This window comes from Talpa europaea (assembly GCF_964194135.1).
Source record: "Talpa europaea genome assembly, chromosome: 11".
In the NCBI taxonomy this organism is placed as follows: Eukaryota; Metazoa; Chordata; class Mammalia; order Eulipotyphla; family Talpidae; genus Talpa; species Talpa europaea.
Window position 1 is genome coordinate 12784874 of NC_140078.1, and position 24463 is coordinate 12809336.

Sequence of the window (24463 nt, forward strand, 5' to 3'; positions counted from 1 at the left end):
TAAAATGTAACACTAATCTGTAGCAATAGAATAGTCCTGTGCCTGACTCTTTTCATTATATAGTACTAGGAGCCCCAGCTCCAGCCCTAACTACCAGGGTGCAGGCTCTAACCATACCTCCTTATACTGTTAGGTGGCCTTGGGTCACTTGCAAGGCCTTAGATTCAGTATCCTCATCTGTGTAAAGGGGAACTCCTGGTGCTGTTAACCTTAAAGAATACCTGTGAGGATTCATTGGCTCAGTGTTTATGGAAGTATTTAGCATGCACCCTGGCTGACAGTCACTATTCCATAAATGTTAGCTCTCTCCATCATTGAGGAATCTGGGAACATAGCACCTGAAAAACTGTTGAACACCTGGGGTTTGTAACCCAGATAGGGAGGAGATGTTGAAGAACTAACACAGAGAAAAGAAAATCAGCTTAGTTATTGCTGCAGATGAAGCAGTTCACAGCAATGAGTCACAGTTACAGAAGGAAAGTAAGCTAATTTAACAGTAATGACTAAGAACATGGTGCTTCTACTGAGCAGGCAGAAGTGAAGCCATCTTGGCAGTGGGTCAGGTCTTAGAGGACAGTAAACTCCTGAATATGAGGATAATGGAATCTGAGGTGGATTGGCCGGGGGTGCTATAAAAAGTATTCCTGTGTTGACTAAATGCCCCTAAAGTTCCTTCTAGCCTAGGGACCAGCAAGACCATTCTAGCAGTCTAGGAGGAGAGCTTATGACCTGGATGAATGTTCCAGTTCACACAGCTCTGTGGCCTTGGTCACATTACTTATTTATCCTCTCCTTGTCAGTTTCCTGATTTGTAAAGTAATTATAGCACCTACTCTATAAAGCAGTTTTGAGACTTAAATGAAAGTACTTAGCATATCTCCAGACATGCATTAAATATTTCTAAATGTTACTTACCACTGTTTTGTAAGTACATTTTTTGAAGTATAATGTACATAAAGATAAATAAACCATAAGTGTACAGCTCGATGAACACACCTGTGTAAGCACTACCTAGATGAGGAACTAGATCACAATTAGTACACTGGAAGCTCCTCATGCCTCCTCCATGGTAGCTATTATAGCTGGTATTAAGAAAAATCAGAATTCCAAGTTTCCGAGGGTGTTCTTTGAAACACATGGTGGTGTGGTTGATGCCTTTAAATTTAGTCATGGAGAGCAGGATTCGGGGACAGTGAAGAAATGTCTGTGTGCGACTTTTATTTCTCAAGTGAACCCTTTCATTCCTTGTTACCTGATGGGGCTCAGAGCGGAGGGATCGCTGAAAGTTTCATCATTGGATTTTGGATTTGAGAGATGAACGGGAGACACTTCTTAACTCTTCTCTGTTTACATTAGCCTGATGAAGACTTGTTCAACCCAGACTACGTAGAAGTTGATCGCATCTTGGAAGTGGCCCACACCAAGGATGCAGAAACAGGAGAGGTGGGCATTTGATTCTTAACTCATACTTTCCCTTCTTACCTCATATTTTCCTTGTTTTGTTATCATTTGGTTTTTATTTTAATGGCATTCACATGTTGTATTGTAGGGTGGGTTTTCAGACAGTAACCAGAATATGGTTCATTTAATCTAAAGAAAAAATATACATGTATCTCCTGTTTTCCCCCAGGAGGTGACTCATTACCTGGTGAAGTGGTGCTCGCTGCCTTATGAGGAAAGCACGTGGGAGCTGGAAGAAGATGTGGATCCTGCAAAAGTTAAAGAATTCGAATCTCTTCAAGTTCTCCCTGAAATTAAAAATGTGGTAATGTGTCATATTCTTTTGAGCATCTCTTATAACATGTTATTTTTAGGAACTTGGCAATCCTGGGTGTTGCACCTGAGTGGTTTCTTTGGTATCTTACCTCTGGCTGCTCCCCATTGAACCTGTAGTTCAGGGTGTTTTTCTACCAAAATCAAACTATGCTAGTGCTCAGGTCAGTAAGATAGAAGGTGTGAGAATGCCTGCCATGGCATAGAAGCTCAATAAATTCTTAGTATCTTTTCTTGTTTCTTATTTATATTTCTTGCTCTGTCACTGATCTCTCGCCTTTACTCAACTGGAATGTTGTTTAAGCAAAAAGCTGTGCTTTATATTTATAAGCTTCTCAGAAAGAACGTAGGATTATTACCAACAGCCTACAAAAATTTCCCATGGTATCTGTCATGTAGTTGTACATAGAGTATCAATGAAAAGAAGGTATAGTTGGAATAAAGAATGAGTAAGATGTAACTTATGTGGGAAAAGAGTCGGTTGTTAAAAGAGCATGGCTGGGCCTCCCTGGTGGCGCAGCGGTTGAGCGCTGGGTTGCGAAGCTGCCCGCAGCCTCTGCGGCGCCGGTTCGATCCCCGGCTGCTCCCCGGCCACCAGAGGAGGGTCCCGCATGGCGCGCAGACCTATCCTGCCGCCCGCTGCTCCCCTCAGCAGTGTACTTCGGTCCTTCTGCCTGCTCTGCTCCCCGCTCTGGCTCTGGTGAATTCTCTCACCCTCCCGCGCTTCTGACTGTACCCAGTGCATGTATAAACAAAAACAAACAAACAAATAAATAAATAAACAAACATGCCTCTAAAAAAAAAAAAAAGAGCATGGCTATCTGCTGGAATGATCAGTTTCTGTTTTTAAAAAAAATCACCATTTTTATGTAAAAACTCTTATTAGTATTACTTGTTACTTTTTACATCACTGGAATGTTAGGAATCAGAAGACAGAGCTCAACATTGACCTTAGATCCCTGTAAAAATCCATTTAAAAGGACTATTTTGGGTTTTTGTTTGGCATATAAAGTATGTCTTGACATGTAGACTGTAACTGGAAATCTACATCATTAATAGTACTTTGTCTATATGATTGATTTTCCTTTTAACCCTCTCCTTTAACTGTTGTCTTTTTTTTTTTTTTTTTAACTCAATTTGTTAGTCATTTATCACGCATCTGCTGTAGGTTGAGTTTTGTATGAGCTATAGGAAAGATGGTACAGGTCCTGCCCCCAGGAGCTCTCAGTCTAATGGAAGAGACACTTGTGTACATGGACAAATATGGCACCAGTCTATTTGGGATGGGTGACAGTGCGAGACAAACCAGTGTGGAAGCAGAATAGAGAGAATTTCACTGTGAAGCTAATAGTAAGTTGTAATCTAGAAGTAATCAGGAGTCTTACTCACTCAGCCTTATTTTCTCAAACTGACTACATGCACTTGGCAGCATGTGGGTTCTCAAGTGTTTTCAGACAGTATCACTTTTCCTTTATGGCTGGGCTGTTGTGATGCTGCTGTCCTCATCTCTCAGTGATCCATGGTATCCTTTTGCATTTCTCTTTTTGTTTATAACTTATTTGTTCTCCTTTAAAATGCACATTTTGAAATTTTATTGCAAAAATTCTAAATTGGGGGCCTCCCTGGTGGTGCAAGGGGTTAAGCACCGCACTATGAAGCAATCCGCAGCCTCTGCAGCACAAGTTCAATCCCCGCCTGGCCAGGGAGAAACCAACATGGCTCAGCAGACCTCTCCTGTCTCACCCACTGCTCCCCTCAGCAGTGTATTTCACTGTCTGTCTGTTCTGTTCCCCGCTCTGTCTCTGATGGATCCTCTCACCCCCCTCATCTCTGGCCTGTACCCCCGCTCTTGTATGCATAGATAAATAAATCTTTAAAAAAAAAATTCTAAATTGGAATGGTAACTGAAAATATAATTACAGCTCTCTAATCTTAAGAACTGGTTCTAACTAGTATGTTACCTGAATATTTTTTTAAGGGATCTTATTCTGGGCTTTGAAGTTTACATATGGCCCCCACCAGTCTTTTTTTTTTTTTTTTGAAAACTCTTTTTTTTTTTTCCAAGACTTATTTTATTTTATTTTTATTTATTTATTTATACAAGCACTGGGTACAGAAGCACGGGAGGGTGAGAGAATTCACCAGAGCCAGAGCAGGGAGCAAAGCAGGCAGAAGGACCGAAGTACACTGCTGAGGGGAGCAGCGGGCGGCAGGAGAGGTCTGCGCGCCACGCGGGACCCTCCTCTGGTGGCCGGGGAGCAGCCGGGGATCGAACCGGCGCCGCAGAGGCCGCGGGCAGCTTCGCAACCCAGCGCTCAACCGCTGCGCCACCGGGGAGGGCACCAGTCTTCATGAACAACATTCTATTCTTGAAAGCATTTTGGTAAAATTTGGTTACTTATAGGTAAAAAACAATTTGAGAAAGCAAGAAATAAGAATGTCGTTAATGATTATGCAAAGAGAGGAGCAGTCTTTTAATAGGCAGACCCACTCTGGAGACTCCAAGAATCATTTCTCTTTTGAATTTAAGTAATCACTGGAGGTTGTGGGGTAAATTGTTTCCTGTAGTCTGTACCAATTAAGAGCTGACCAGGCTAAAAAAAAAAAAGCTAATCAGTCTAGGTAGCAGAAACTTCTAGTTGATTTCAGGTCTTATGTTCTCTTGACTGAAATTTCTGACTAGCAGGTGGTGTTAAACTAAAGTCCTCATCCCTGGGGAAAAGAGGGCAAACTCTGGAGTAACTGGATTAAAGGGATGCCTCTACAGTTCGAGTACTGTCAAGGCAGTAAAGTAGAACTCTGCAGTGAAATTCTGTCTTACAATATCTGTGATGCTGAGATTAGCCACTTAAATCACTAGACAGCAGAAACATTTCAGAAAGTCTCCCCCATAATATCTAGTTGAATAGGAATGAAAGCCCAGTTAAATAGGTGGCATAGACTTGAGGGAGCCAGGTTACAGGGTTCATGTAGGGCCTCCCTGGTGGCTCAAGGGGTTAAGCACCACACTATGAAGCAATCCACAGCCACTGCAGCACGAGTTAAATACCTGGCCAGCCAGGGAGAAACCCACATGGCACAGCAGACCTCTCCTGGCTCGCCTGCTCCCCTCAGCAGTGTACTTCGGTCAATCTGCTTATTCTGTTTCCCACTCTGTCTCTGGTGAATCCTCTTACCCCTCCGCATCTCTGGCCTGTACCCCAGCTCATGTATGCATAAATAAATAAATCTTTAAAAAAAATAAAATAAATGGCTTGTGTAGGTTAAGAGGAGTATAATTTCCTAAAGGGAACTGAGTGGGAGAGTTTAATAGGAATATCTTTGCTTAAAAACTTTTTCTGTAAAATAAATCTTTTTGGACATAAATTACTTTCTTGTTTATTTCTGAAAACACCTATACTTAATAATATTCAGCAGAGTCCTCTATTTCAAAGGGCTTAGCCTGACTACAGCTGTAGTAATTTTGAAGGTAAGTTGTGATATTTTCCTGAAAAACAGTGGACAGATTACATTTTTCTCCAAATTTCAGTGATACAGTTGGAGTATTAAATTAAACTTTGCATGCAAACTTTGCATGGCTTAGTTTATTTAGTAACACATTTCAGGTGTACTTTATTCTATTGACAGTACTCCCAAAATAGAACTATGTAAAGCTAAAAGTACCGTTTAGAAAAGTTGCAATCACAAAATTCTTTTTTTTTTTTTAAAGATTTATTTATTTATGCATACAAGAGCTGGGGTACAGGCCAGAGATGCAGGGGGTGAGAGGACTCACCAGAGACAGAGTGGGGAGCAGAACAGGCAGACTGACTGAAACACACTGCTGAGGGGAGCAGTGGGCGAGCCAGCAGAGGTCTGCTTCACCATGTGGGTTTCTCCCTGGCCAGCTGGGGATGGAATTTGTGCTGCAGAGGCTGTGGATTGCTTCATAGTGCAGTGTTTAACCCCTTGCGCCACCAGGGAGGCCCTCTCAAAATTCTTATATGTAACTGCAGGAACAGCTAAAAAATTTTTATTTTTAAAGAAAAAGTATCAGTTCAGGGGCTCAGTTTTATCTATAAACAAAATAACCAAGTTTACGTGCAAGTAATGTAAATCTAAAACAAATTTTTGGATGGGAAGTCTCTCAATATGTAAATATTTAAATTTACCCCAGATTAATTAAAATTGCAGTGGGATTTTAAGAGAACTTGACAAATTGATTCAAAAGCTGTCCAGAACCGGGGCCTCCCTGGTGGTGCAGGAATTAGTGTCAGCACTATCAAGCTATCACCAGCTACTGCAGCATGAGTCAATCCCTGGCAAGGGAGCTAACCCACATGGCGCAGCAGACCTCTCCTGTCTCTCCCGCTGCTCCCCTCAGCAGTGTATTTCAGTAAATCTGCCTGTTCTGCTCCCCACTCTGTCTCTAGTGAATCATCTCACCCCTCGCACCTCTGGCCTAACCCCAGTTCTTATATGCATAAATAAAATAAATCTTTTAAAAAAAAGGTTAATACAGATCAGTAAATGGGATAGAATAGCCAAGACAGATTTGAAAAGTAATTTTCCATTATATAGACAGCGCTGATAATTTAAAGGTGTGGTTATATTAGAGTTAAAGATAGTTCAGTAGAAAAGAAAGAAGAATGTGGCTATGAATATTTTAGAATTTGGTGTATGACAAATATGTCATTTCACATCAGTAGAAAAAAAGATCAGTTGTATTTAGAAATTGATGTTTCATATGGAACAACAAATTAATAAAACTAATTTTATTATATTTATAGGGAATTTAAGGAATTTGCAATTTTGATTATTACAGGGATTTGTGTTATGTACTGACTCTCGAAGCTAATCAACAAAACATTTGACCTACTTCACTTTCCTAAGCTAATACCACAGGCACAAAAAATAGCAAAAGGAAAGTTGTCTATAGAAACCAAAAGACCTAGGGCCTCCCCTGGTGGCGCAGCGGTTGAGCACCAGTTCGTTCCCCAGCCACCGGCGAGGGTCCCACCAAAAAAAAAAAAAAAAGACCTAATACTGGCTTGCATAGAAATTAAAGTGTAAATGGGGGTCAAATGTAAGAATCTAAATAAAACAATCTGATGCCAAATTTTAGGTGGACCTTTTTCTCTTCTTCATTAATTACTTGAAAATTATATAAAGGTGTTTTTAATTTAATCTGGTGAAATCTTAAAAAAATACACCGTCTGCATGTTAGTTAGAAAATCATACACAGATCGAAGTAAGCTTTAAGGAAGTATTTTGAGGTTTATCACTTTCATTATTATCCTGTCTCTGTCCATGTTACACTGCTGAAACATCCTTCTCTGTATGCTGTGCTCTCTGCTTTCCTTCACTAGGAGCGGCCTGCTTCTGACTCCTGGCAGAAACTTGAGAAGTCTCGCGAGTATAAAAACAGTAACCAGCTCCGGGAGTACCAGCTGGAGGGGATGAACTGGCTTCTTTTTAACTGGTATAACAGGTAGGGACCAGTACCACTCTGGTCTTCTTGAATGTTTTTTCTCCCAAATGTTTATAGCTGGAGCTTAATTGTTGCCATACTCTGCTTAGAGTAGTAGCTGGTGGGAGAGTATGGCACAGTTGTTTACTGAAGGTGGTAATCTTGGCCCAGTAGTCATAACAAGACTTTATTTTTACATCATGTTTCACAAACAAAAGGAATGGTGTTTAGACACCTTTGAACTTGTTCTTTTTTTTTTTTTTTTTTTTTGGCCAGTCTAACCAAAACCTTAGGCTCAGTCTAGATATCTAGATGTACCAAAACCCAGAAGATGCTTTAGAACTGTTTTCTCTAAGTCTTTCGCTAACAGTGGTTCTAAAAGGAAATGGATCTGAATTCTAACCCTGTTCTGTTACTTGTTTTTGAGCCATGGAATCTCTGGACTTGTACTTGAATGCTCAGTTTTGTGCTCTTCATGCTTCATTTCCTGTCAGAATCTAGATGAATTTGAGAAAGATGGATATTCCTCACATTCTAGAATGTACGCCCTCTCCTCCAAGTATTAATTTTGAAGACAGCATGTTGTAATGAAAACACTTAGGGATTGGACTCAAGTGTAGTCTCTGCCATTTATTCACAGTGGGACCCAGAGCAACACTCACTCAACCTGTCAGGTCTGGTTGCCCATCTGTAGTGAGAACAAGACCTGACGGACCACACCCCTTCAGCCCTCTTTACTCTGAAATCTATAATTCTGGATCACCAAAAGCAACCAGCCTTTTTACTCTGATAAGGAATTTATCATGTGGGTTAAAAGTTTGTTCTTTAGTAACATAAATAATAGGCAATGAAGATCATGTAACCTATCATCTTTTTACTTTGGCCTTGGCTTCTGTGAAACTTGTCAAATACAGAAAGTAGCATAGGTTTGAGACATTTTCTTTTTTCATTGTCTCTATTTAATTTTTATTGTTTTTCAGTTTATATTTAAATGGATCTATTTAATGTATTTTCTCGAAAATTGCCATAGTTCTTTTTGGAAGTAGGCACGGTGTAAATAACAATAAAATTCATCTCAGTCACATCTCTGGAAAACGCCAATAAGGTCTCCCTTTCACTGATGACCTTATAAGTAAAGGGTGCTTCTGAAGTATTTTTTTAGTTAAAGCCAATCTCAAACTCTTTCTTACATTGAATTATCACATCTCTTACTTTTGCAGAAAAAACTGTATTTTGGCTGATGAAATGGGCCTAGGGAAAACCATCCAGTCCATCACATTCCTTTCAGAAATATTCCTCAGGGGAATCCATGGCCCTTTCCTCATCATTGCCCCTCTCTCCACCATCACTAACTGGGAGCGGGAGTTCCGGACCTGGACAGAGATGAATGCCATTGTGTACCACGGCAGCCAGATCAGCAGGCAGATGATCCAGCAGTATGAAATGGTGTACAGAGATGCACAGGTGAGTCTAACCCAGGGGCACCCTGATGTCTCTTGTCTTCAGGAATTTTAATGCCCTATACCCTGGGGCTGTAACTTAGTTGTTTATTGAGGCACACTTCTTGTTCCTCAGTTTATTTTAATTTATGAGGAAAAAACAGAAGTGTAATTAATACATACTTTCCACTATCAGGTATACCAGAGGCTCTTTGGGAACACCAAAAACTTGCTTTTTGGTTGCCTTATAAGCTGTTTTTTATATGTAGGAGATTTTATCTGACTTGTCAATGCTCAGTGAAGAAAGTAAATAGAAGAATTAGTTTACAAAGGATGGTTCCCAGCCAGGAAGTTTGGAGAGGAGATGAACAGATTTGACAGGGAAGGATAAAAAGAAAACAGGCTTTTGTTGTGTTAAAAGCACAACAGAATTTTTTAAAAAGTATTTAAATATAATCTCTTCGTGGAAATGCAAATCAAAACTACAATGAGATACCATCTCACACCAGTGAGAATGGCACATATTAAAAAAACTAGCAACAACAAATGCTGGCGAGGTTGTGGAGAAAAAGGAACTCTCCTGCACTGTTGGTGGGAGTACAAACTGGTCCAACCACTATGGAGAGCTGTGTGGAGATTTCTTGCCCTACTAAAACATAGAGCTTCCATATGCTCCAGCAATTCCACTCCTAGGTATTTACCCAAAGGACACAGAAACAGTAATTCCAAAGAGCACCTGCACCCCTATGTTTATAGCAGCACTGTTCACAATAGCTAAGCTTTGGAAACAACCCAAATGCCCAAAAATAGATGACTGGATCAAGAAGATGTGGTACATATACACCATGGAATTACTCAGCATTCAAAAAAGATAAACACATGCAATTTGCAGCAACATGGATGGCGCTGGACGGGATCATGCTCAGCGAAATAAGCCAGAAAGAAAAAGAAAAATACTGGATGGTCTCACTCATAAGCAGGAATCTAGAAAACTTAAATAAGGGACCAGGAAAAAGAATAACTATAAGAAAGAAAATATCAAAATCAACAAACAACTATGAACCAGAGACACTCTATGGGGGCTTGGGGGGCGGGGAAAGGAGGGCTTGGGGTCAAAATAAGGGGGTTGTAATTGTATGGGGCATATAAAAATAAAATTTAAATTAAAAATATATATATATAATCTCTTCGCTGAGTATGCTTGTGTGGTTGACCTGGGCACTGGTGTTTAAAATTAAGCAAGTGGATGGGCCTCCCTGGTGGCGCAGCGGTTGAGCGCTGGCTTGCGAAGCTGCCCACGGCCTCTGCGGCGCTGGTTCGATCCCCGGCTGCTCCCCGGCCACCAGAGGAGGGTCCCACATGGCGCGCAGACCTCTCCTGCCGCCCGCTGCTCCCCTCAGCAGTGTACTTCGGTCCTTCTGCCTGCTCTGCTCCCCGCTCTGGCTCTGGTGAATTCTCTCGCCCTCCCACGCTTCTGACTGTATCCAGTGCTTGTATAAACAAATAAATAAATAAATAAATCTTTTAAAAAATAAAATAAAATAAAATAAAATTAAGCAAGTGGAAAATTGAATGAATCAATTCAGAGGAAAGCCTGTGTTCTCCCAGGTTTTTCCTAGACAGCAGGAGATACTTGGAAGAAATTTAAGATGCGCTCTAACATGATGCAGCTCTGCTCTTGAAATGTGTTGGCCATACTAAAAAGGCTAGATGACAGCTATCTGTCCTTCCTAGCAGCACTCACCATGGTGGCTCAGGATCATCACTTTGAACCTTTTCTAGAATCCAAGTTACAAGGTGAAATCACATCTAAAATGTAGCAGAAGAGGAAGTTTCCTTGGGCTTGAAAGTTGTTCATGGTTTAGACCAATTTCTGGCTGGCAATGTGTGAATCAATACCCATCTGCTTTCCTTACCATGACAGTTAATAATTAAAAAGCTTCCTTGCAGTACCTTCCATGCTGTTCATCTTACTGTTGTGAGGGCACATACTGTCTTGTTTCTGTTTTGTTAATGTAATGAGGTCTCTCTTCGCTGAGGAGCTACTTCATTCTTATATTCTCCCCTTTCTGAAATAAGGAAGAGTAGTGCTTATTGTCTTCTCACCTAAGGCCATAGCATTTACATTGCTCCTCCTTTGATCAGCTGGTGGTACCCCACTAGCAGAATTTAATAGGTATGGCATAAAACTTTGCCTTCTGTTGTCTCCTCCTCAGGGAAACCCTCTTTCAGGAGTCTTCAAGTTCCATGTAGTCATAACAACATTTGAGATGATCCTGGCAGACTGCCCAGAGCTGAAGAAGATTCACTGGAGCTGTGTGATAATCGATGAAGCCCACAGATTGAAGAATAGGAACTGCAAACTTCTGGAGGGTCTAAAGCTCATGGCCTTGGTGAGAATTAGCAAACTCTTTATGTAAACACAGATTCCTTCTAGTCATTATGGGGAAAGCATTGTGTAACTATTCTGCATATAGCTTACTTGTGCATAGTCTCTCTGCTCTAGATTCTTTCTGCTCCATATAGCTATGATAGTATAGGAACTGAATGGTTTTTTTTATTTTGAACTGGGTCAACAATTTGACCTTTGCCACATACTGATTCCCAGAGGGACCTAGGTAGGGTTTCTTAAATACAGTGAAATTTGTGACCTGGAAATGTCAGGTGTTTGGCTTGTTTTCAGGTCCCTGAATGATCTGGTACCAAAAATGATGGTCTTTTAACATTACTGTCTTGGCACAGTGCCCAGTATGTGGTGGGTAGGCACTCAATAATATTGAATGAATAAATGAATGGTTGCTTTAATTAACATGAAATTGGGACTGGGATCAGCGATGTGAAAGAAAGGGTGATCTGTATTGACTGTGCACCCATGAAATGCTGGCATTCTGTCCTTTCATAAAAGCAAAACACGGTTGTCCCAAATTGAGCATAGAATGCCCTTGCTTCATTTGCCCACTAAAGCAAGTATGTTTTAGTGGTTCAGACAGTGTTCATCTTGTACTATTAATTTGTGCAGGAACACAAAGTGCTGCTCACTGGGACACCCTTGCAGAACTCTGTGGAGGAGCTCTTCAGTTTGTTAAATTTTCTGGAGCCATCACAGTTTCCTTCTGAGACTGCTTTCTTGGAAGAGTTTGGAGATCTGAAAACAGAAGAACAGGTAAATGGGGGCCTGAAGGATTGAGGAAGCAACATGATAGTTAACTTCACCATCTAGGAAAGAACAAGTCTCTGTAGGAAAAGAAATTAGTAAGTTCTCACATCCCTGGTAAAATGAGTGTTATCTTCTTTGTTGGTTATATTGAGGAGGAGGAGGGTAAGCTGATTATTGGCAGTTCTTACTATTCCGAAGGATAAATGAATCAAATTCCAAAATATCATACATTAGCATATCAGTCCTTTTGGTTTCACTGATCTCACATATGCATAGTCTGTGAGTTCAAGGATTATGCTCACAGCTCTGGCCTCAGGAAACATAGTACTTTCTTCTGCCTCCCACATCCTTCATCCTTTCTCCTACACAATTTGACACATGTTCTTGAGTACAGCAAAACATAGGTCGTGAGGAAAAGAAGGGAGTCATACACCTAAAGTAGTAGCCAGATTTGTCCAAATCAACTAAATTTCTTCAGTTTTCAAATATCTAAGTCAGCTTTTCTACTCAAGTCTGATTCAAAACAACCAATATTAAGAAATATCTATAATATCTATCTATAATAGGGATTATAGAAATAAGCCAGACAAGTTAAAATGCACAAAAACAAATCATAGGATTGGAGGCTTTAAAGGAGAGAAAGGTGACATCTGTTCAGTAATCGGGAAAGACTTCATGGAGAAAATACAATTTGAAGATACACTTTGGAAGATGCATAAGTTTTCAACAGGTGAAGAGAGAAGAAAGATGGAGACTACTTTATATAGAGGAGAAAATGCAGTTTATTGGGTAGTAGGGAATCATCTGGTTGAGCTTGACACAGGAAGATGACTTGTGCATGAAACCAGAAGGGTTTAGGGTTATATTTTGGGAAGATCTTGAAAGACAGGTGGAAGAACTTGGTGGGTATTCGAAAAGGAATGCAAGGTTTTGATTGCAAGAATGACATGATTAGTTCTGCCAAATTAATCTAGCAATAGTGTGAGTGGGTTGGGACAGAGAATTTGGGGCTGAGAAGACTTGGAAATTTTGCTAACAGATTTCAAAAGTACACTCTGTGGTTCCAATCTGTTTCTACTTCTGTGGCAACTCAGACTTTTAGAGCAGTGAATAATCAAACTTAATCCCACTTCTCTACATTTGCAGTATCTTACCAATCCTTCAAAAACCAGCTCCAGCCCTCTCTCCATTTTTGGACCATTAGAAATGCATCCTCTTCTCCCGTTGCACTTATTTTGTGGTATGCATTTTTTCTTCTTCCTAGACAAGGACCTCCTTGAGGACAAGGCCCACATCTTCTTCAAAGTTGTGTTTGTTGTATTGACCAGCACAGTGTCTGGCATATAGTATACTCTAAATGATTCAAGGTATGAACCAAGTGAAGGGCAAAAGCTGAGCCCGGCATGTGGCAGATTGGCATTTGTCCCTGTCTTTAATAGTTATCAAGCTGTGTCTTTTCTCTTTGGGTTCTTATCTTGTAATTCCTTATTCCATCTGGGGAATTAGATGCCTTATTCCATGGTTGGTAAAATCAGGGTGTCATAAGTAGATTAAAGATTGGGGTTAAGAGAAAACCACAAAAATATATCAAATGTCTGTATTTTAAATCACAGTACATAAAACTTTTAGGAAGCATCTGTTTCCAAAGTAAAGTATATTGATCATGGTTTAAAACCTGCTCCATAACTCCTCAAAATCACTCTGTAAGTCACTTTGTATTTCTTCGGAAAACATTGGCACAGCACACAGCTTATTTATGCAGACCCTGTCCACTTAAAGTTTTTTTGACTTGAACCTTGATCCTTTGCACTTGCATTTCCCCTTATTTTATTTTCCCTGTGGTATTAATCTTATTGATAGCATATTTAGCTCAGAGTTATCTTGGGGACCTTGACTTTGACTCCCTTCTCTGCCATCATCTTCTTGAAAAAGGGAGTAAGTCACCTTGCTGGTGCCATCAAGTGAATAGAAATCTGCTGTCCAGGCCTGGACTGTTAAATGAAGAACAGGCACATCACAGCAAAGTGTGTGATTACACTTTAAGGGCCCCTGAGGTGACGATCTGCATGATGGGATGGGAGGTGTCACCTGACGTTAACTCTCTACTTGCTGCTATCCTCAGACATGTCTGCCGCTATTGTCACTTAGAAGATGTGCAAAAAAACCATATCTAGACTGCTTTGAATTCTTTTTGTTGTTGAGTTCGAATTGACACAAAACCTTGTGTTAGTCTCAGATATACAAGATAATGATTTGCGATAGATATGTAGTATTCACAATCTAGTTAATATCCATCACTACACATACTTTCCCCCCCAGTGATGATAATTTCTAAGATTTATTCTCTTAGCAACTTTGAAATATACAAATACAGTATTACTAACTGTAGTCACAATACTATACAGGGCTTGTTTTTGTTTTTTTTTTTTTAATAATTAGAAGTTTGTACCTTTTGGTTACCTTCACCCATTTCACTCACCCCCAGATTGCCTCTTCTTTTTATTTTGTTCTTTCAACATCTCAGTTTTTCCTTTGTGTAATATATCTTGTACCTCCTTACATGGTTTAAAATAATCCTCAGGTAATTGTTGCATGTGTATGTGTTAGAAAGAGAGGTTTGTTTTCTTCACCCTGAAGAATAGGTACTGTCTTTCATGTCTTTCTTTTATATCTTGTCATTTTACTACATAGGTTCTGCATAATTATGTGTGAATTAAAACCAGATCCCTTTTTTCCTTTCTGTTCTATCATAAACTTCCCACGATCAGGGATCAGTCATGATCATCATTTAATCTACTACCACAGTACTATCACTAGATGCTCAAGAGATCCTAGTGAAGGTTCAAGTACCCCAGTAGTCATTACATCAGGGTAGGTCCAGGTGAACAGGTCTCATTTCCCTGAACAGGTGAAGAAACTGCAGTCTATCCTAAAACCAATGATGCTTCGGCGGCTGAAAGATGATGTGGAAAAGAACCTTGCTCCCAAACAAGAGACGATCATTGAAGTAGAGCTGACCAATATCCAAAAAAAGTACTACCGTGCCATCCTGGAGAAGAACTTTTCCTTCCTGACCAAGGGGGCAAATCAGCACAACATGCCCAATCTCATCAATACCATGATGGAGCTGAGAAAGTGCTGTAACCATCCCTATCTGATCAATGGTGAGTGGGGGAAGCAGGGAGCCACTCAGGCCTGGCATGGTCCTCTAACAAAAACTGATGATTGTCAGTAATCTTATATAGTGAGTTCCCATTAAATCCTGGGTGTATGCATGCTCACTTTTTTTATGGGCCACTAAACAGTTTTATTTTTAAAGAAGTTGATGAATTTGCCTAAGTAATTGTAAGGACAGGCAGGGCACTGAGCAGGTTTTCTATGATTCTATGCAGACAGGGTAAAGGAGGAGTCCTGGATCCCTCAGCGGCTTTTCAGGTTTTTATTGGGATTTACCAGGTACACAGCAGGCAGGGGTGCCAGAGGGCCATGAGGCTGGCAGGCCTCCCAGTCCCCAGCAAGTCTTCACTCTGCCTAGGCTCCCCGGTGATCTCCGCTGCTCTCGTGGTTCTTCATGCTTCTCTGCTTCTCTTCTGCTGGCGTCCCTGTGATGCCGCCCTTAAAAGCCCAGTCTTAGCCCAGGTGAATCCCGTTTACATATGCCCACGCCCTACTCCAGGTGCCCGCGCCATCAGGCATGCTTTCGGGACCACAGGGTTCCGTCATCTATCCTAATGGCAGGAAGGCAGAAAAGCCTGATACTTTTTACCTTACCCTACAGTAATCTAGTTAGTGAGTACACAGCTAAATTTTGACCCTACTTCTGCCAACACTCTGCCCTACAAAAGTTGGCTATCACCCATTAGTTTGTTGTCCTTTACTTAATGGCAGTCTAGCCCACACTTTCCACTTTGGCACAGGGAACTGTTATTTAGTTGAATAATCATAACGAAATGAAAGAAAAACTACAGACAAGTTAGCAGTTAATTGTCCTAATTAGAGAAGATGTCAGGAACTTTTTGTACAGTGAAAGTTTTTGATGAATTTTTAAATTAAAAATGTGGCTTGGATTTGCATATCATTTGTCTCTGACCTCAGGAGGTATGTCAAGAGGGGCTTCTTTGTCAACTTTCTGTGAAGGTTTCTTTATTGTATGAATCAGCTTAGAACCTGGTGTCTCAGTCCTTTCTCTACTTGGTGGGACTTACAAATCAAATCACCTGTATTCTCTGCTTGCTGAGTTTGCTGCTTGCAGAGCCTTCATCTGGGGACATAGACCCAGGATATACAAGCAGCACCATCTTACTGGAATGTCAGTCCAAGACCTAAGAATTTACTTCTTTTTTCCTAGGATCTATAAAGTAGAGAGTGGCTTTTATCCTTACAGTTTGTCCAAGGAATAGTTTTGTCCCATTCCTTTTCAGGGGCAGAGGAGAAAATTCTGGAAGATTTCCGAAAAACCCACAGCCCTGATGCCTCCGACTTTCAGCTACAGGCCATGATTCAGGCAGCAGGGAAGTTGGTACTGATTGATAAACTGCTCCCTAAGCTGATTGCCGGTGGCCATAAAGTCCTCATTTTCTCCCAGATGGTGCGCTGTCTCGATATCCTGGAAGATTATCTCATCCAGAGAAGGTGAGAGCTGTTTCAGAACTGCATGTGGGCAGTTCCCTTTCTCTGAGACCTTTTTGATCCATTCAAAAATTATGCTTTAATAACAGCGTTCAAAGATGGAGAAAAGGAAGCTTTTAACAATTGACTAAAATTCAGAATTAAGTCTTGTGGACCAAGTACGTCCATGTTTACCTATCTAGTGAATGTGGAGCCTTTGTTTTGCTTAAAAAAGAAATGCTAAATGTTTGTTTATGTTTTCTTTAGCTTGAAGAAACAATTCAGATATCATTAGAGAAGGTTAAGGAAAGAAAATAATGTGTTTACTTTCTTGGGCAGGGCAGGGTGTAATTAAATAATGATAGCAGAAATACAGTACTGCTGTATAAGGTTTCTAAAAAACTAAGTTGACAACTCAGCAAAATTGTCAAATTCAAAAGAGTTTGGGGATATTTTATTTCTCAGCAAACCTTTCTGGTTTTAAGGTACACTAGCTGTGGCATCCCTTATTTTCTTCATATTCCTTTAATTCCTTGCACCTGAATTCCATTACTCATGCAGGTGTTAATGTGGTTAATACTTGTTTGGATTCTATATGAGTTACATTTGTTAATACATTTTACTTTACATAATACTACATTGTACCTTACATTTCTAGTCATTGGGATAAATCAGTGATGGGAAGATGATAAATGGATTTTTAAAAATTAACTTTTAATGATGAAAGACTCTTCCAGGTCATAAAAACCATTAGCCTTACCCACTGATAAGTTCAAGATCTGTATTTTCATATAGTAAAATTGCAGCACATCTCAATTGTCTTATATTCTTTTCCTTGAAGACTCTGAAAATATTAACAGAAATAGCAAATTTAACTATGGGATATGTTGACATTTAATGTCACATAAATCTCCTAAATCATATTAGGCAATAAAGAATTCTCAGCCTGCTAGTGGAGATTTTTATGTAAATAATTCTCAAGACATAGATAGATAGATAGATAGATAGATAGATAGATAGATAGATAGATAGATAGATCTGAATAAAGCAAAACTAATAAAGCAGCTTTATGTTTTATAAAATCACTATATATTAGGAGCCCCATTGCCAGAGCACTTGCTGCTTATGAATAAATTACCTTACTCTTCAAAATACATACATTACTAATTTGCAGTTTTTTTAATGAACACCTCCAGAATGAGAAACTAATTAACAGACTTTACAGATGTCTTTATTTAGACCTTCTATGCTATTTTTTCTTATCATTTACTGCTCATTTTGCTTTCAAGTTACTTAATGCACTGTAGTTTCTCTGGAGAATATGGACTTGCATCACACCACCACCTGCTTAGAATCCTTATTCTACTTTGGAGTTTATCTTAGTAGTCTTCTTTCTTTGTGTGCACATATGTTTAGTTTTGTTGTTCATTTGTTTAAATTGGGGTCATATTGTACATTCTACTTTGTAACTCAGCATTTTTGTTCACTACATTGTGAAACTTTTTTCTTTTGTTATTTTCTATAACATTTTTGGTCATCTGCATGATAATCTGTCTTTTTCAGCATTTCAAGGAATGCTATGGATATCCTTTTATTTTGATTGAGAATGCTTCCAGTTATTTCCTTAGGTTAAATTCTGATATACATTTTTTAAAAGTACCCTATACATATTTTCAGAAACAGTCTAGAAAGGTGGTTTTACTTAACATGCCTTTATAACAGTGTATGGTAATGCTTTTACTCACATAATCTGATCAATACTGTTTTTGCTCCTTAATCTTTGCTAAGTCAATAAGCCAAAATTATGGGCCCTTCTTTTAATTGTATTTCTGATTATAAATGAGTATTTTGTCATATGTATTAACTGTATTTTGGTTTTTGTGGAGTGTTCATTCATATTCTTTCTCCATTTTCTATTGCTCTTTTGCCCTTTGATTATTAATTTTTAAGACTCATTTACATAAGAACATAGTGCAATTACTTCCCCATTGTTTTTGACTTTTAATGTTGTTTGTGAGTATGGGTTTTTGTTCGTTAATTCTATTTTTAGAAATTCTAAATTTTTAGCAATCAGATACTTGGTCTTAAAACAATTTTAAATAAACTTAAATGCTTAATTTTGTTTGAATTTAAGTTTAAATTAATATGCTTAGGAAGACTTCCCCTATTCGTAACTATGGATTCTTATGAACTTAAGTAATTTCTTGTCATTCTTTTATGATTTCTTCATCTCATCTACCTTTGGCAAGGTTCTTCTGCCCTTATCATTATTACTTTTCTCTTTTTTACTTTAGTTTTTATTTCATCAGTTAGACATGCTCATAATTTAAAGAGTGAAATTATTCTATTAGCTTTATGAAAATTTGCATTCCTTAATCCATCCCTCCCCCCAGTGCAATTCTCCTATGCCCCAAAACAGTTAATTTAAACTTTTAGTGCAGTTTCTCTTGGTATTTATGGCTCTATCTCTAAATAATGTTAACGGTCATAATTTCTTGATTTTTTTGGAGATTGTTATATGTTCTCATAAGGAAGCTGAGTCTCTTCTCTCACTGCCCCTCATAAGCAACTTCCTATCCTCCCATCATCCAATATGCCATGTAAATTTGGTTAGATTAATATTCAGTGTTTATTATAACTTATGTAAATTCTGAATTACAAGTCAGCCATGTAGTATGTAGTTTACAGCTTCTTTCTTGCATGATTTTTTCCCCCTGTAGTAAAAATGATCTTTTGATTGGATTGCTTCTTTTTCTGCATACTTGTTATAATTCAGCTCCACAATTTACCCTTATTGTCTAACTCTGCTTTTGTTATGTCAAACACGTAAGTTTCATCTTCTCAGAGCCATTTCTCTTAGTTCTTCTCATCTCTTCCTTTCTACCCCTTTGCTCTTCCTGCCTAGTTCACAGTTGTCATACGGCATCTCCCTTCTTCCATCACTCTGACAAGTTTTCTTTCCAGTCTTCTGGATTAAGTCTCCTTGTTAGTGGATCCCTTGTACCTCTCCTGGGATCTACTGAGAAGAGGTACATTATAAGTAAATTTTGATACATGTCTGAAATGTTTTTAATTTACTCTCACTCTTGAGTAATCATTTGGCTGGGTTTGAGATTCAGGGTTAAAAATCATTTGCCACAGATTTTTGTCTGTTTCTATTTCTTGTCTTTCATATTAGAATTGTTGGTTGGCTTTGTTTTTTTTCTTCCAGAACTTTGAAGGGTTGTTTCACTGTGTTCTGGCCCCACGGTTTTTGATGAGAAGTTCTTCATTTATGCATCATTGTTCCCTATATGTGATGTGTTATTTTACTCTACCACTAAGATTCTCTTTTAATTTTTGATTTTTAGCAGTTTGATTAATTACTCCTATATGGAGTTAATTGACCATCTTGAATTTGTAAATGTATGTCTTTCATCAAATCTGGGGCTCTTTTGGACAAATTCTTTTCTTTTTAACTCAATTCTCCTTTCTCTTTGTGGGAATCCAATTACCTGTGTGTTTTCCTTTTTAATAGTGTCCCATAGATCCATAGGCTCTGTACTTCACCGCCCCCCAATCCTTTTTTTCCTCTGTTCTGTTTAGATCTGTCTTCAAGTGCCGTCTTCAGTCATTTCCATTATGCTCACAAAGTCCACCTACTGTTTTATTTTAGAGATTACATTTTAGTTTTAAGATATGCTTTTGATTTTTCATTTGAGGTTTTGTTTTTCTATTGTGATTTCCTTTCTCTTCATTCATTATGTACATTATCTCATTGAGCATAATTATAAAAGCTGTTTTAAAGTTCTTGTCTGGTGATTATAACAGCTTCAGCTTGGCATCGTTTGATGACTTTTTCCCCTTGAGAATGTGCCACATTGCTTTCTGTTTCTTAATATTACAGTGAGAGTGAAAATGCAAATTCTGTTGATATAGGTAATCGCTCCAGTCCCAGCTCTAATTTCTTTCAGTCTGCTCCAAGAAGGTACAAGAAGAAGGTACAAGAAGGTCTCTCAGTGATAGACTTAGGTAGAGTTTGGGGTTCCTCATGAACTCCCCTCACCCTCTGTCAGTCCTGATTTCCTGTGACTCCTTCCCTTGGTGCCTCTGATAAGAAAGACAGTGGCTTTTTATCATATTTGGAGCTGCCCTACACTTTTGCCACTTAGATCACAGCCTCCCTCTGACCAAAACCACAGTTTCTATTCCTTTCTAAAGTCTGCCAGTTTTTCTTAAGTCTTCACTTGCCCTCCTAGGTTTGCCTGCTCATTCATTTTGGGGGATATGTGTGTATTTTGGTGGGTTGTTGTTGTTTTTGTATTTTGTCTGGATTTTGTGGTTTTGTTTGTTAGAGGTTTGATATTTTCAATCTCTCCCTCCATTCTAGAAGTAGATATCTGTGTTTCAGAACAGAGGCTTTCCTCCCATATCTGGTTTAAGGCCTTCAGATGGTGGGCTCTTCTGAGCTAATTAGAAGCTCTGCATATGTGGCCCTGGTTTCTTGACACCTCTATGGGCCCCATCCATCTAACTGGGCCATTTCATTGGGGAACCTCAAGTGTCAGTATTTTGGGAGTGTCTCTTTTCCTTTCTCCTGCCAAGATGGGAACTTGATTGTAATAAGAGTTGATTGTGAGGAAGATGTAAGGAGTGGTAGGGAGGGCTCAATGTCTCTGTCCCTCTTCCCTTTTGTTAGTATAGAAACTCTACCTTTAATTGTGATAGGTATCTTCACCTCAAAGCTGGCATGGGTGATCTATAAGCTCCCTGATATTTGAACAGATATTCCACCAGTTCCTTTATTTAGACTGTACAGTCTTCCTTTCTAGAGTACTGGTGCCACCGGTGCCTGCTTCCTTTAAATATTCTGCAGAATTGAATTCAATTATTTCTCACCTGCTTTCTTCTGTTTATTTGGGGGGAAGGAATTAACCATGCCTTTTAAAAAATTATTTTACTATTTTACTAGAGGTTGTGGAGATTAAAGAACTAAACATGTATATTAATTCATAGTCTTTAACTGGATTTCTTTGGTTTTTTTTTTTAACATTTCAGTCTTCAGTCATATAATTTCGATAAATGGCTTAATTGGATTCTATTTTAAATTATTTTCACATACGTCTAATTTTCTATTTATTAAATAGTTGATTTTCCCCATTCATAGAAAACTGTCCATTAAGTATAGATATGCTATATATGTTGGGTGTGTTCTACCCTTTCTTTTGATCAGTACTTCTGTTCTTGCTCATATGTTGTTGTTGATGAACTACCCCTGACTATTTGAGTCCCTCACTACCTAAAAAATTTATATGTATATGTATATGTTTACATGTCTGTATTTACTTATGTGTATATATATCCATCTGTTTGAATTTTGATTGACTTTTACTCATTAAGTAGGGCAGGATTGATAATATTTGCAAATTTAAAACATTTGGTATTCACTGCACTTATTCATGTCTTTTATATATAAACCGTTGATTTGATAAATATTTATAAAGTATGTACTTTGTGCTAGAACTTCTATACGTGTTAGGGACACAGTGAACAAAACAACGTGGCCCCTAGTATCATGTTGCTAAGTCCTATATATTTCTTATTGGTTTGCTCTTTAGTGTTTTACATGTTTTTCTTCTTTCACTGATTTTTATGGCCATTGTGAATGGGATTTCCCCCCCATTTTTTATGTTTTCCAGCTGTATATTGCTGGGAGATGAAAAAGTTATTTTATTTCCCTTCAGGCCTTTTGAGGTCAAAATTTTCTCTCATGACCAAAGTGTTTCACTCCACCTCTCCCTGCCTAACCACCCCCAAGAGCAATGAGGCTTTCCAGAGTGCCACCAGCTTCTTGTTGATATTTGACAGTGATCAGGATTACAGTTTGATGAACTTCATCAACTCCTATGAATTTTGTTCAAAATATAGTTGATGCACAGGGTTAATTGACGAACCGATGGCCGGTATGTTAAAATTTATGATGTCTGATTTCTTCAAATTTACTAGCCCATAAGGTGTTTTCTGTACTTGAGGCTTGTTGCCTCTCCTGGTATCAGTTTGATTTTGTTCCCATTGAATTTCATGGTATCCTTTCACACAGAGGTCATGGCACAGCCAAGAGATCTGGCTCAGAAGTTGGGAAATGGAGGGTGGCAAGGAACTATTTTTTTATTGAACTTTTTAACTTCCTTACTTGGTTGTTCATTTTTGTATAATATTTAAATTCTCTCCTCAAGTGTAGTCCCCATAAATCTCCCACCAATACATCACTTGTGAACCATCACTGTAGTTCCTTTTGCTCCTCCCTCCCCTGTGCAAGGAACAATTTAAAATAACTCAAATAGTTAGATTTTTATTTTAGCTTTGTGTTCTTCAAGAGTCCTCCCTTGGCTGAACTAAATGATAGAAATGAGAATTAATGTTCCAGTCATCCTGCATAGTTTCTAAAACATGTTAAACCATAGCTGGCAAAACACGATCTAATTTTATGGGAATTTTTCCCCTAGGGGATAGCTAACCTATATCACCATTGTTTACTGGTTTCTCTTCCTCGAGGCCAGGGCAAGATCAGCCTCACTCAGATCCGTGGCATACAGCTCCTTGCTGATGGTTAGGGGTCTCTTACCAAAGAACACTGAGTCCTCTGTGCCTGCAGCATTAATCATTCACATGTGTGGTGGTAGAGGAGGTGGCAGCATTTGTTTAATGGAATCTCAGTTCTGCCTCCTTACTCCAAATCATATGCTTCCTCCACTGTATCTCATGCATAGTCAGACTTCTGGGAGCAACCCAGTGCAGATTCCCCGGTTCATTGGTTTAGCAAAATCACCGATCCTTGTAGTTTCTGCCATCACCTATTGAGTTACAAGTTTCCAAAGTTTCCCAGTGTCTCTTATTTATCTTAAATTTTCTCTTTTTAAGTTTTTAGGGAAATCTTTATGTCCTCTTGCATTTTAATGGAAAGTACAATATGAAGACCATACAACTAACTGGTTAAGAGTGTGGCCTCTGAGTCAAATGGGTCTGAGTTCAGGTCGTTTAACTTCTGGGTTGCAAAGCAAGTTAATTTGCTTGTGTGGGGTTTTTTTGGTGTGTTTTGGAAGTTTCCTCAAATATAAAATGGGGATGATAGAGAAGTAAGTGTGAAGATTCATGCAAGTTATAAACATAGTACCCTGGCACTATGAACTTAACACTTAAGAGCTTGCTCTGATATTATTGCTGTGGTTGTTATTAGTAATAATAAATATATCTAATTGTGTGTGTTTTGATAGAATTCTAACATACAGTCTATCTTTTATTTTAATAGCACAAGATCTTTTTAGTCTGCCATCATGACAGTCCTCTTCCACCTATTTTACTTACTAATGTAGTCCCACTATTCTTAAGTTTATTACAGTTTTTAAAAGAGAAATAAATCATCCATGCCAGTATTGCTTCACGTGTGTCCCTTATGTCTCCTGGGTAGTCTGGTTTCTTTACGTGGCTTTTCCTTTTCCTTAAGGTAGTTGGGAATATATGACCAAATTTCGTTTTCTAGAGCTGTTCCCACACAGTCACCTGCCATTAGAGTATCTGTCTTTACTCTCTTTCCAGTGTGTTATCTGAAATTTTAAAGATCTGATTCCTCAAATTTGGGGCTACCAGTATGATTTTTGCCAGGATTTGTGTTCTTGGTTATTATTGGGTTAGATCCTTTTCAATAACTTATACTATACCTACCTGTTCTTGCTTATTGGTCAAAATTGGGCCCTGGCTAATAGTTCTCTTATTAATTTGTTTGTTGTCAAGGGGTGAATAAGAAAAAAATAAGGCTCTTAGCTGTCATCGATTGCTACTACATTTTAATTTTGTGTTAATTCCATGTTCTCTATCTGTGAAAAACAGAAGGTACCTGTTTTTTTCTATTTGGAGGAACATATATTGTGTTCCTATAGCAATTTTATTTCTTACTCTCTTTCCTTTTACCTTAACTTTCATTAGCTTGTTTCTTAACTTTCCACAATGATATGTGCCTTTTCATGATATTCAGCTTTACTTCCTGATTTTGTTTTCCTC

General features: G+C 38.7%; 1 protein-coding gene across 1 annotated transcript in view; it reads left to right on the plus strand.

Annotated features, from left to right (window-relative positions):
• Positions 1-24463, plus strand: part of CHD6 (chromodomain helicase DNA binding protein 6) — a gene marked incomplete at both ends in the record, with an annotated part of 124323 nt that overhangs the window by 41195 nt on the left and 58665 nt on the right. Inside the window, 8 exons of the mRNA XM_084247649.1 lie at positions 1357-1443; positions 1631-1765; positions 7122-7243; positions 8443-8686; positions 10878-11054; positions 11681-11824; positions 14727-14982; positions 16240-16450. Coding sequence (XP_084103775.1) covers positions 1357-1443; positions 1631-1765; positions 7122-7243; positions 8443-8686; positions 10878-11054; positions 11681-11824; positions 14727-14982; positions 16240-16450 — 1376 coding nt within the window. The remainder of the gene's footprint in view (positions 1-1356; positions 1444-1630; positions 1766-7121; positions 7244-8442; positions 8687-10877; positions 11055-11680; positions 11825-14726; positions 14983-16239; positions 16451-24463) is intronic.